This window comes from Podarcis cretensis, assembly GCF_951804945.1.
Source record: "Podarcis cretensis genome assembly, chromosome: 15".
NCBI classification, from domain to species: domain Eukaryota; kingdom Metazoa; phylum Chordata; class Lepidosauria; order Squamata; family Lacertidae; genus Podarcis; species Podarcis cretensis.
Window position 1 is genome coordinate 45286172 of NC_137185.1, and position 12925 is coordinate 45299096.

General features: G+C 50.7%; 1 protein-coding gene and 1 long non-coding RNA gene across 3 annotated transcripts in view; both read left to right on the forward strand.

Annotated features, from left to right (window-relative positions):
• PLEKHA2 (pleckstrin homology domain containing A2) overlaps nt 1–12925 on the forward strand; it is a 97244-nt gene that overhangs the window by 43900 nt on the left and 40419 nt on the right. For both annotated transcript variants that reach the window (XM_079955150.1, XM_079955149.1), the window contains exon 5: nt 2603–2700. In XM_079955150.1, the coding sequence (XP_079811276.1) occupies nt 2603–2700 (98 nt within the window). The remainder of the gene's footprint in view (nt 1–2602; nt 2701–12925) is intronic.
• Nucleotides 1–12925, forward strand: part of LOC307204043 — a 63980-nt gene that overhangs the window by 7831 nt on the left and 43224 nt on the right. The gene's annotated exons all lie outside the window — the stretch shown is intronic.

Genomic DNA, 12925 nt, shown 5'->3' on the forward strand with positions numbered 1-12925 from the left:
TGTCACTTCCTGTTTTCATCAAAGCATAATTTGCCATTACATTTGAATCAGCAATCCATGGTTAAGTTTACCTCCAAAAATAACTTAATGATTTAAGCCCATTATACCCAAAAGAGCGTCTCCATCCCCATCATTCAGCCTGGACACTGAGGTCCAGCCCCATGGGCCTCCTGGTGGTTCCCTCGCTGCAAGAAGTGAGGTTACAGGGAACCAGGCAGAGGGGCTTCTCGGTAGCAGCGCCCGCCCTGTGGAACGCCCTCCCATCAGATGTCAAGGAAATAAACAACTGACTTTTAGAAGACATCTGAAGGCAGCCCTGTTTGGGGAAGTTTTTAATGTTTGATTCTATTTTTAATATTCTGTTGGGAGCCTCCCAAAGTGGCTGGGGAATCACAGCCAGATGGGTGGGGTATAAATAAATTGTTGTTGTTGTTGTTGTGCATGACATGTAAGGGGGGAGGCAGGAGAACAGAGCTCATCGGTTGTCAACCTGCTGCCCTCCAGATGTGTTGTAACACAACCCCCATCAGTCCCAGCTTGCATGTGCTGGCTGAGGCTGATGGGAGTTGTAGTCCAAAACATCTGGAAGGCACCAGGTTAGTGAAGGATGCTTCAGACCATAGTTTATATTTCAAGGAGTGCCTTAATGCACCTTTGAAGTGGATTCAGATTCCTCCTACCCCACCACAAGCTTATTCTGTGAATTTGATTCACTCCTTTCTCAGCCACACTTTCAACCCTCGGGAAACCGACTTGGCTATCCTTCTGGTTTTTGAGAGGATTTTGTCCATGCAAACCCTTGCAACCATAGAAGCCAGAAGATGTTTAAGGAGCTAATATCTGACTTTAAAACAGAGATGTTTAGAGAGCTGAATTCTGTGAACCATATGCTGCACTCCTTCTGCCCATCTGCAAAATGCATGATGGTCTTTATAACCGAACCCCCATCCAAAATGTGGTTGTGTACAAGCAGTGAGTAATATTTGCTCTAAAAAAAAGTTTTCTTGCATTTCAACTTCCCGCCGACCTTCCCCAGCACAACATATTTTTTATTTTGCTTTTTTTAATGCAGTTATCAGAGTTGTGAACAATAAAAATATATTCAATGAAATATCAATCTCACTCCCCCTAATAGCAAACTCTTGTCCCAAAGGAAATGGAGAGAAAATGAGACCACCCAGAATACAGAGGATGGTATTGGCCTGCCTCAGAGAATTCTGAAGCTGGCAGAAGTACCAAAACAAACAAACAAACAAATCCCACCCCTTCTAATATTCCAAAACAACCCAATGAGAATGGAGTATTCTCCAAAACCACAGAATATTGAGTGTCATTTGGAAAAATAAAACAGAAAACGAGGGGTCAGGAGGAGGAGGCATTGGTCTGTTTGGGACCCTAACAGAAAAGTAGGAAATTTGTGACCCTTCAGATGTTGTTGGATGATGATGATGATGATGATTTCACTTAGAGCCTGGCATTCCTCCCAAAGGAGGCAAGCACATCATTACTAAACACGATTAAAGCATTCTAAAAACAGTTAAAAGCATTCTCTTAGCCAGTGATTTTGGTTTTGCCAGGAACAGCCATCAAATACCTGCCTAAGCAAGAATGTTTGTAGATGCTTCCTGAAGGTCAGTATTAAGGAAGGCAAACAAACAGGGACCCACCATTGAAAAGGCCCCATCATAGGTCAGTGCAAACCAGGCAGCCCCCAGAGGTGGCACCACCAACAAGGCCTCAGCTGCCAGTTGTAGGGACCCATAATCTCTGGCCATTGGCCATGCTGGCTGAGTGGGTCTGGTGAGATTGTAGTCCACAACATTACTTCAAGGGGTACAGATTCCCCACTCCTGCCCTAACCATTTATACTACCTTGGAGGAGAGTGGGTCTGGCCGGCTGGCCAGAACCCTGAACAAGAGATCTCCTGTTAGAAGGGGAGCATACAGTGTGGCATTTTGTTACAGGTCCCACTTGCAGAATTTATAAAGGTAAAGGGAGGTAAAGGGACCCTGACCATTAGGTCCAGTCGCGGACGACTCTGGGGTTGGGGCGCTCATCTTGCTTTACTGGTCGAGGGAGCCGGCATACAGCTTCTGGGTCATGTACCCAGCATGACTAAGCCGCTTCTGGCGAACCAGAGGAAATGCCGTTTACCTTCCCACCAGAGGGGTACCTATTTATCTACTTGCACTTTGATGTGCTTTTGAACTGCTAGGTTCGAAACCCAGCCATAAAAACCAAAGCCAAGAACTTTAGAGTGACATTTGGTTTTAGATTCCCTAACGTAGACACCCATTTAAATCTAAGTGCTAAGACCAGCAACTAGATCAGATTGGATTCTGTGAGGGCAAATGCCTTCCAGAACAGAATTGTTTTCTCCATCTGAAAGGGGCGGGAGTGGAGAGAGCTGTTCAGGTGAGCCTCAATGTCAAATCCAGTCTATACGATTGAAGCACATGGCATCTCCCAAAGAATCCTGGGAACTGTTGTTTACTCTTCATAGAGCTAAATTTGCCAATAGCCTTAACTACAATTTCCAGAATTTGGGGTGGGGGAGAAATGTGCTATGCCAAACACTGACACTGATCTCTGTGTCCACAGTTATTAATGCATTGTCTCAGCGCTATGTTTTGCAAGCCAATGACCAAAAGGACCTGCAGGACTGGGTGGAGGCACTAAATCGGGCCAGCAAGATCACGGTAGGTTTGCCCAGTGCTTTGGGTATCTTTTTGGTGTTCAGTGGAAAGAAGGGGTCATGTTGGTTTCCTTTTATTCAGGCTTTAATCTGGTTGGAATGTAGGGATTTCTTTCCTTTCAGCTGAATTATGTGGGCATCTTGGCCAGAATCCTAAAACATAATTGAACAGGTGGAGTTCATTAATTTGGGGGAAGGGGAAGGAGAGGGGTCTGCACTCTCCTACAGGGAGTATGTCTTATCTTTCTCCCCCCCCCCCATTATTCCTTTATTCATCCTGATTAGTTTGCAGGTAGATCAGACAATGTTAGCTATTAAATGAGCATTCATTCTGATTTGCTTATGGGGAAGTTAAACAACATTGCATCAAAGCAAATGTTATTCCACACTTTACTTTGCTGTCATTTACCTTATTGCAAAAAATGTGGCCTTTGAGGAAGTGGTTTGTTGTACAAGACCTCCCAGTCATAATTGTTGAACCAATTTTTGCTGGTATATGACTGAATCCCATCTGAAAACACTGATTATCTGGAAGTGCCCAATGTAAAAAGGCAGTGTAGAAAGTCTTTAAAGAAGAAGTAATAACAAACAGGTTCCTCCTCCACTTTTTCCTTAACAACTCACCCCAGGAAATGCAAAATAGATAGAACACCCGGGACACAAATAGGAAAAAGGCCCTATAAGCTGTCAGTATTTTATAGCCTGAAAAGTCCTGTACTGCCACAGGCAGGGAGGGGGGCACCCACAGCACTTTGTTACGCTTCCCCAGCCATTTATTCTAGTTAAAGTTACTTCAGGAGAATTGCAAAAGCAACGGCAAAATTGCATGGATTTAGAATTTATTCAGAGTAATTCTGATAGGTGGGGTGAATTTGCAGGTTCTGAAGAACTTGAGTTGGTTTAATTGCCATTCTCACTCACCTAGCAGAAAACAGGATCAGGAGTCCAGTAAGAAGAAAGAGGGGGTAGACATTAGAGTAGCCTTCCCCAACCTGCCCCCCCCCCCAGCTGTGCCCAACATATAGTAAAGGTTGTCCTTACCACTTGCCAGACCAATGCCAAACCAATCTGAGATACCCTGGCGTGTGATCATTCTCCCCAGGGCATTTTACCCATCTACATGTGTTCTATATGCCATGAAAAAATGGGCTGCTGTTAATATACCCTCCTTTCCATGGTGCATACATTGATTTATACTGTAAACTGTGATCTTTGGATGAAAGGCGGCATATACATCTAATTTGTTGTTGTTGTTGTTTACAGAATTTGAACAAGCTTGGCCCTGTAATTCATGACATGAGAAAAGCAAACATTTGTTCCCAGTTAGCTAAGATAGGGAACCTGGGGTCCTCCAAATGTTGTTGGACTACAACTCCCATCATGCCCTGACCATTGACCATGCTGGCTCAAGTTGATGGCAGTTGGAGTCTAACCATCTCTGGAGGGCCACTGGTTTCCCATTTCTTTTGTAAGAGTTGTTCTAAAAACAACAACAACCTGTAAAAGAACTACCCACATTCTTGGTGTGATCACCTGGAAGCGGTGTATTGTGTAAATTTAACTCCCTGATGGAGGGGGAAGACACTCTCTTTTGCTTTAGTGGTGACATGTATATGGAACCCGAAACTTCTCTAGCCGAACCTAGGAAGCCCCTTGCTTTAGGGGCCAGCTTAGAGGGATGTTTCCTTCTCTCCATGATGGCAGGTGTTTGCCACATCATATGGAACCTTGGGTTGAGGATGCCATGCTCGGTGTGTTGATGGCTCTGGCATTGGGGAAGTGTGTGTGGTGCATCTTGTATCACTACCAACACCTGCAGTTGGAATATCAAATGCCCCCTGCCTGCTGCCTTTTGACTCTGCTCCTGCATAGCTTACATTAGACCTGTTGCCAAACTGCAGCTGCAGGGATCTAAGCCTGTGGGTTTTTTGTCCAGCTTCCTTGGAGACGGGCCAGTGGCTCCCCACTGATCAATAGGGACGGAAAGTTTTCCTGAAAGGCAGCTTGTGTGCCATATAGCAGTTACTCTCTGCCATTGGTTGCGTTTGGAGGCCTGGAGGCATCTTCTAAGAGCATTGGGGAGATGCACATGTGCTGTGTAGCAAAGGACAAGTTGGTCAGTTTCGGTGTCTCATTTTTCTTGTCTTAGAATCAGGCTTCCACATTTTTGAAGCAATTTGTGTGTCTTTTTAAAAAAAAACCACTCTTGAAAATCCATCAGCATTTTTGTGTGAATTTTTCCTATTAAACATATTGTTGTGTGCAACTTTGACTCACACACACATCTTTGAAAGTAATTTCCCATAATAAAATTCATTTTTGCAAGTTGTTTACAATAAAATAGGGTGGGTTGGTTTTGTGGGGGTTTTTTGCACACTTTCCCCTAATATGATACATCTTGTACTCACTGGTTGGTTGGAGTAATTTAGAGTAGTATGAGGTTTGCATATTGGTTCAAGACATGCAAATTAGGTGGCTTCCCATTGAAAGGCAAAGAAAATCAATGCCCCCCCCCCTCTATCTTGGGTCCCAATTGCACTATACATTTAAAGCAGTATCATGGCTTCCCCAAGGAATCCTGGTGTCTGAAGTTTGTTAAAGGTGCTGAGGGTTGTTAGGGGACCCTTATACCCCTCAAAGAGCAACAATGCCCACAGTGGTTTAGGAACCAATCCCTCTTCACAGGGAATGCTGAGAACTGCCGCTCTGTGAGGGCGATAGAGGTCTCCTGTCAACTCCGCCACCCTGCAAAGAGAAGGGGCAGGAAGTGTTTTTTGGTAGAGCTCTGTGGGCATGGCTTATGCCCCACTTGCCAGAATGGTTGGCCACTGGTGCCTTAAATACAGGGATAACTTGACAGCAACTTGACTAAATTCCCCATATCCACTCACCCTGTAAAATTGCTGCTTCTGAAACAGGAAGATGTGCTTCTATTACATGCTTGTTTCCTGTTTCCCTGTCCATGAGGGCTGGCTACTTCCCCTTCAGCTGGCCAAACTTGACTCTCGAAAACTGGTTGCTGTTTTGGAACATGGATTATTATCTTAAGAACTGAGAAATGAATATGAAAGGAAGCCTTTTTAGATTCCTAAATCTAGGCAACAGTGGCTTCCTTTGCACGCTGTGTTATGGTTAGGCATACATCTAAGATGTATTAAATGTGAGCACCAAGTGGGGGCAAAGTTGTGTTTGCAAATATGGTGAAATAACTCGGAGTCAATGGATTTCATGCTCTTTATTCAGCTCATAGTGGTGAGGAGGAATGGAAGTTCCCCAAGAATGTCTGCTTTATATACATTATTTACATAATGGGCCCCACGTGATTGGCTAATTCCGGGATTCTCCTGCAGGCCAATCAGGTTGCGGATTCACTTCCACCTGGAGCTGGATTGGGTGGCTCCTGCGGACCAATCAGACTGCTGCATTCTGAATCCTATTGTTCTAGGATCAATCAGACTGCTGCGTTTTGGATCCTATTCAATTCAGTACTGTCAGAGCTGCCTCTAGGTCCCAGCTCACAGAGGACCAACGCTAGGCTGTAGTTATGTACAAAAGTCTTTATTGAGGTTCAGTTTCCATTTTAAAGCCGCAGCGCGCAGCTCTACGTCTCAACCCTAGACCGGCGAAGTCCCGTCTGAGTCTCCGCCCCTTCCACACCAGTTTAAGACTCTCGCTTTGCTCCACCTCTTCCTAAGTTCCTTTCTCCTCTGGGCCCTCCTGCCCGCTAGGGTTTCATCCTTCCTGGACTCCTCTGACGCTGACCCTGATGATTCTTCCCCCTCCTTCCGGCGGGCTTTAGGACCTGGTTCCCTATCCGGGCTACCTTCTGTGCCGCTCGCCTGTACATTTGAACTTGGCGCGCGCGCCCAGCCTGCAACTTTCCTCTTGACCGTTCCCTCGCTCTCCGATGGAGGCGTGGCCACCCCTGACTCCTCTTCTCTCACTGGTGGTGAATATGTGGGCTCTGATACCTGGGACTCCTCCCCCCCACTACGCTCTGGTGGGGAAGCTGGTCCTGATTTCCAACTGCTGCTCTGGGAGTCCCCGCTGGCCCCTTGTTTCTGGGGTGTCCCCCTTGGGTCCCCCCTTGCCCTGCCCATCGGCGCCCCCTTCTGTGGATCTTCCGATTCGCTGGAGAGGCTCACGGAATCTATTGGGCTGCTGTCCTCCTCTCCTACGCTGCCCTCGGATTGCTCCCCCTCACTCTCCATCTCCTCTCCTCCCTGCGCTCCTGCTGAGTCCCTGACATCCATCCCCCCCTCGAAGCCCCCCCTTTTCCCCTCCCCCTCTTCTGGCGTGGGTTCCGGGTGCTCCAATGCTGTGGGGGTGCATGCCGGATACAGTTCTTCCCCCCTGGCATGCTGCCAGTCCGTGACGGGTACATCGACGTCGATCTCCTCCGCTTCCATCTCTTTGCCGGTGTGCTCGAACCCAGGGTCCTCCCCCAACCCGTCCATGCCCCCCTGTCCCCCCATTTCCTTTGGGGAGTCTGCGTGCCAGGGCCCTCTTAGCAGTCTCCTGCGCCACTCCTCCTCGGGTTGAGTGTCCCACCAATAAGAGCGTTCCGTACCCAAGTCTGAGATCGACCCCTCCAGCGAGGTAGTCTCTGGAGCCGTCTCCTCAGCCGAGGAGAACCCCTGAAACGTACTGGCTGAGAGTGTGGGGGTGAAAAGATATTCGTCAAAATAATCCTCCGGCAAGGGCCTGTGTGGGAAGAGTGCGTGGAACTCGTCTTTGAGGTAGTGCTCCTCCACCGCATAGTACGGCACCCAGCTGTTGGCGCTGGCCGGGGCACCTTCCCTTGCGAGGAGATATTCAACCCCCTCTTCCCCCCATCTTGAGTCCAAAATCTCCGTCACCTCATTGAGTGGCTCCGCCCTCGGCGACCCCCCTGTCGTGGGTGCGTCTCTAAGCGGACTAGGAGCTGTCCCTGGCTCCTGAAACCTGTGAGGTGCCTTGTAGGGCGTTAGCACCGATCTATGAAAGACCGGGTGCATTCTGGAACGCTCCGGTAGTGTCAAACGGAAGGCCACTGGGTTGATCTGTGCCTCGACTAGGTAAGGGCCTAGCTGCTTGTGTCCTAGCTTCTTCTTAGCTAAGGATCTGGCCGGCACTGCCTGGGCTGCTAACCAGACCAAGTCCCCTACACGTATGTCCTCCCCAACTCTTCTGTGTTTGTCTGCCTGCATCTTGTATACGTGTTTTGCTAGTTCTAACTGCCTACGGAGCTGTTCATGGACCTCCTGTAACTCCTCTGCCAATGCCTCTGCCCCCTGCGGCTCCCCCTCCCCCTCTTTATCTAAGCCCGGGAAGGTCCTGGGATGTCGCCCATTGTTGGCGAAAAACGGTGTCACCCCCGTGGACACGTGTTGTGTGTTGTTGTAGGCAAACTCGGCCAGCGGCAGGTAGTCCACCCAGGTCGAGGGCTGCTGGTTGGCGTAGCATCTCAGGTACTGCTGCATGATGGCGTTGACCCTCTCCGCTTGTCCGTTGGTCTGCGGGTGTCTTGCCGACGCTAGGTTGACCTTGACGTTCAGGATCCCCATCAGCTTCTGCCAGAAACTCTAGATGAACTGGCGCCCCCGGTTGGACAGGATAGACCGTGGCAGGCCGTGCACCTTGAACACGTGGTCTATGAACAGCTTGGCTGTCTGTTCCGCTGTGGCCACCTTCGCGCAAGGAATGAAGTGCGCCATCTTGGTGAACATGTCGACTACCACGAGTACTGCTGTTTTGCCCCTCGAGCTGGGCAGATCAGTGACAAAGTCCAAGGCCACCCTCTCCCACGGTTCGGACGGGGTCTGTAGCGGTTCCAACAGTCCCGCCGGCGGTCTGTGTACTGGCTTGGCCCTTTGGCATGTGTCGCACCTCGTGATGTAATCCGCGACTTCTCCCCGCATCTTGGGCCACCAGAAGTCTCTGGCTGCTAATTCCACCGCCTTGTCCTTGCCGAAATGTCCGGCGCTGGGTGCGTCGTGTAGCTGTTGCAGTACTCTCGCGCGGAGTTCATCTCCCGGCACATAGATGGCCCCCTTGCGGAGGAGCAGTCTGTCGTGTATCTGGAACTTGTTGTCCTTCGCTGTGCCGCTGCGCACCTCCTCCATCTTGGATCGTGCGAAGGAATCTGTTCGCAGCTCGCGCCGTATTGCTTCCAGGTCCACGGTGGCCGAAGCGCATGCCCACGCCTTAGGTGCGAAAATGTGTTTGGCCGCTACCGGTGCTGCTTCCTCCAGATACTGCGGCTTCCTGGATAGCGCATCAGCCATGATGTTGTTGTCTCCGGGGATATATTCTATCCTGAAGTCGAAATCCGCAAAGAACTCCGCCCAGCGGATGTGCCTCTGGTTTAGGAACCGCGCCGTGCGCCAGTATTCCAGGTTCTTATGGTCCGTGCGAACTTGCACCGTGTGTTTGGCTCCGATGAGGAAGTGCCGCCACGCCTTGAAGGCTTCATGAATGGCCAGCAACTCTCTGTCCCAGATGGTGTAGTTCTGCTCCGACTTGCTGAGTTTCCTGGAGTAGAAAGCACACGGCCTCCAATCCCCTTGCAGGTCTTGCTGCAACAGGACTGCCCCCACGGCTCTGTCGGAGGCATCCGTCTCCACCCTCATGGGTCTGCTGGGGTTCACATGTAGCAGTTGTTCCTCGGAAGCGAAAAGACGCTTGAGTTTCTGAAAGGACTGCTCCGCCTGCTCCGTCCAGATGAACTTCTTCTTCTTGGAGCTGAGGGTGTCCGTGATGGCCGCCGTCTGCATAGCGAAACCCTTGATAAAAGTTAGCAAAGCCGACAAACTTCTGGACCTCCTTCCGATTGCGCGGGCTTTTCCAGTCCAGTACTGATCGTACCTTGGCGCTGTCCATGGCGATTCCCTTATCGGACAGCTTGTAGCCCAGGAAATCCACCTCCGTCATGTCGAACTGGCACTTCTCCAGTTTGGCGTAAAGCCTGTGCTCCCTTAGTCTTTGCAGGACTTCCTTGACATCTCTCTCGTGAGCCTCCTGCGTTTCCGAGAAGATCAGAATGTCGTCCAGGAAGCAGACGCACTTCTTGTAGAGGAGCCCCGCTAACACGTGATGCATGAAGGCTTGGAAGCAGTGGGAGCCATTTTGTAAACCGAAGGGCATAACCCTATACTCATAGGTGCCCAAGGGCGTAAACATGGCCGTCTTCCACTCGTCGCCCTCCCACATGCGTATAAGATTGTACGCCCCTCGTAGATCCAACTTGGTGAAGATGCGTCCCTTCCTCACCGTCGCGAGCAAGTCGTCGATCTTGGGCATCGGGAAAGCCGTGGGCTTGGTTTTCGAGTTTAAGATTCTGAAATCAACTACCAGCCTCTTTTGGGGCGTGTCTTTTTTCTTCACAAAGAACACAGGACTGCCCCCCACTGCTTTGGATTCTCGGATGAATCCCCGCTTCAAATTGTGATCTATGAACTCCCTGAGCTCTTGCAGTTCATCTTCAGACATGGAATACAGTTTTCCGGTCGGCAGCGTTGCCCCCGGCAGGAGGTCAATCTTGCAGTCGTAGGGTCTGTGGGGAGGCAGCTTGTCCGCTTCCTTCTCGCAGAAGACCTCCAAAAACGCCTTGTACTTGTCGGGTACCGCTTGCAGCATGCCCAGTTGTAGCTGTGGGTCATCCTCTTGCCCCTCGTCCTCCTGGTTAGTCATGATGCAATGTTCTGCGCAGTAGGAGGAGCAGAAGGTCAATTTACGCTGGTACCATGCCAATGCCGGGCTGTGCCTGTCCAACCAGCTCATGCCCAACACTATGGGCGTGTCTGACAGTTGGGTGACATTGAAGCTGATAACTTCACGGTGATTTCCAATTCGCATCACCATTGGCGGCGTTTGCTGTACCACCTGTCCCCCCAGCAATTCTCTTCCATCGACTGTCACCACTTTTAGGGGCATCGTGGCAGGCAGGAGCGCTATGCTATGTTGCTTGATGAACTCCACTCCTATAAAGTCTGCATTGCTACCAGAGTCAATAGTAATAGGGACTTCCATGGTGAGCCCATTGGGAAGCTGGAGTGTTGCTGTGAGCTGCACCACTGGTTTGGGCGGGAGGGGCTCTGTGGGCTGTAAGATTCCTGGGGACTGCTTCACTGACTCGTCTGGCTGGGCCCCAGTGGCTCTGCTTCCAGCCAGACTTCGTCGTTTCCCTGCTGTGGTTCTCTCTGCTGAACTGCTTCTGTTACTTTTGCTGAGGCTGCATTGTGCTTGTGGAGCCTCTGGGGGCACTCTTTTGCCATATGCTGAGCACTTTCGCAGATGTAACACTTCCTGTTCCCTCTAGGAGGCTTCACTTTGGCTGCTCCTGGTGCTAGGGCTCTGGTTGCTGACTGAGCCTTGGCACCACCTATCTCCATCGGCTCCTCTCCCCCTCCCAGTGGAGGCGTGGATTGAGCGTGCGCTGAGTCTCTGGGAACGAAAGGAGGTGCTCTTGCTGGCATGCGTCCCCAACGCCCTTCGTCTTTGCTCCAGGGACGTTCTTCCAGCCGCACACCAATCGCCAGCGCTTTCTGGACCACTTCTTGAGTGCTCCGTGGTCTCTCCCCCCTTGCGATTTCGTCTTTCACAGCCCCGTTCAGCCCCTCCCAGAACAGGTCCCTGACGGACGCTGAATCTTTTTCCCATCCCAGCGCGTTGACCAATGCAAAAAAGCGGGAATGATATTGCCTTACAGTGGCTCTGCCTTGTTTCAAACCGTGAATCTCTTTTCTAGCGACATCCACATCTATCTCCGATAAAAAACAATCGTCCATTGCCTTAATGAAGGCTTTTGCGTTTTGGAGGGCTGGATCATTATCTCTCCACAGATTGCGCAACCACGCTTTAGCTTCTCCATGGAGATGCGTTAGTATGAAGCCTACTTTCTCCTGCTCATCTCTAAAGTCCTTCTCCAGCAACTTTAGCGCAAAAACTACGTCTGCTCTGAAGTTAGGATATTGCTGCAGACTCCCATCGAAATGCGACACAAGGCTCCCCCCTCTCTTCCCGAGCCCGATCCCCTCTGATTTGGCTCCCGGTGGCCCCTGTTTAGTCAACATTTCCAACCTGGTTTGCAGATCCTTGCAGACAGCATCTGATTCCTCTTCTCCCCTCCTTGCCGCTAGTATTTCTGCGTTAAGTTGTGCCACGGCGTCTTGCAAAGCTGCCAGTCGTTCTTCTGTAGTCATCTTGTGCTGCTTTTGTGAGCTCGCGAAGCACCAATCTTCGCCCCTTGCTGCGTCCTCTCACGTTGCGAGGTTCTTTGAAATGAGAGACGGGACTTACTGTCAGAGCTGCCTCCAGGTCCCAGCTCACAGAGGACCAACGCTAGGCTGTAGTTATGTACAAAAGTCTTTATTGAGGTTCAGTTTCCATTTTAAAGCCGCAGCGCGCAGCTCTACGTCTCAACCCGCGAAGTCCCGTCTGAGTCTCCGCCCCTTCCACACCAGTTTAAGACTCTCACTTTGCTCCACCTCTTCCTAAGTTCCTTTCTCCTCTGGGCCCTCCTGCCCGCTAGGGTTTCATCCTTTCTGGACTCCTCTGACGCTGACCCTGATGATTCTTCCCCCTCCTTCCGGCGGGCTTTAGGACCTGGTTCCCTATCCGGGCTACCTTCTGTGCCGCTCGCCTGTACATTTGAACTTGGCGCGCGCGCCCAGCCTGCAACTTTCCTCTTGACCGTTCCCTCGCTCTCCGATGGAGGCGTGGCCACCCCTGACTCCTCTTCTCTCGCTGGTGGTGAATATGTGGGCTCTGATACCTGGGACTCCTCCCCCCCACTACGCTCTGGTGGGGAAGCTGGTCCTGATTTCCAACTGCTGCTCTGGGAGTCCCCGCTGGCCCCTTGTTTCTGGGGTGTCCCCCTTGGGTCCCCCCTTGCCCTGCCCATCGGCGCCCCCTTCTGTGAATCTTCCGATTCGCTGGAGAGGCTCACGGAATCTATCGGGCTGCTGTCATCCTCTCCTACGCTGCCCTCGGATTGCTCCCCCTCGCTCTACATCTCCTCTCCTCCCTGCGCTCCCGCTGAGTCCCTGACAAGTACATAACATATGTGTATCATTAAAACACCAGAGGGGAGCAACCTCAGGCCTGGGAGCCAAACGTGGCCAGTTAGGCTTCTCTCTGGCCTGCTCATCCCTTCCTCAAAGGCCTTTGACTGCTCAAATGCGTCCTTGAAGTGTGATAATGCCAGGAGAGGGAAATGTGTGTAGAAACCTCTGACTTTTGTCACCATG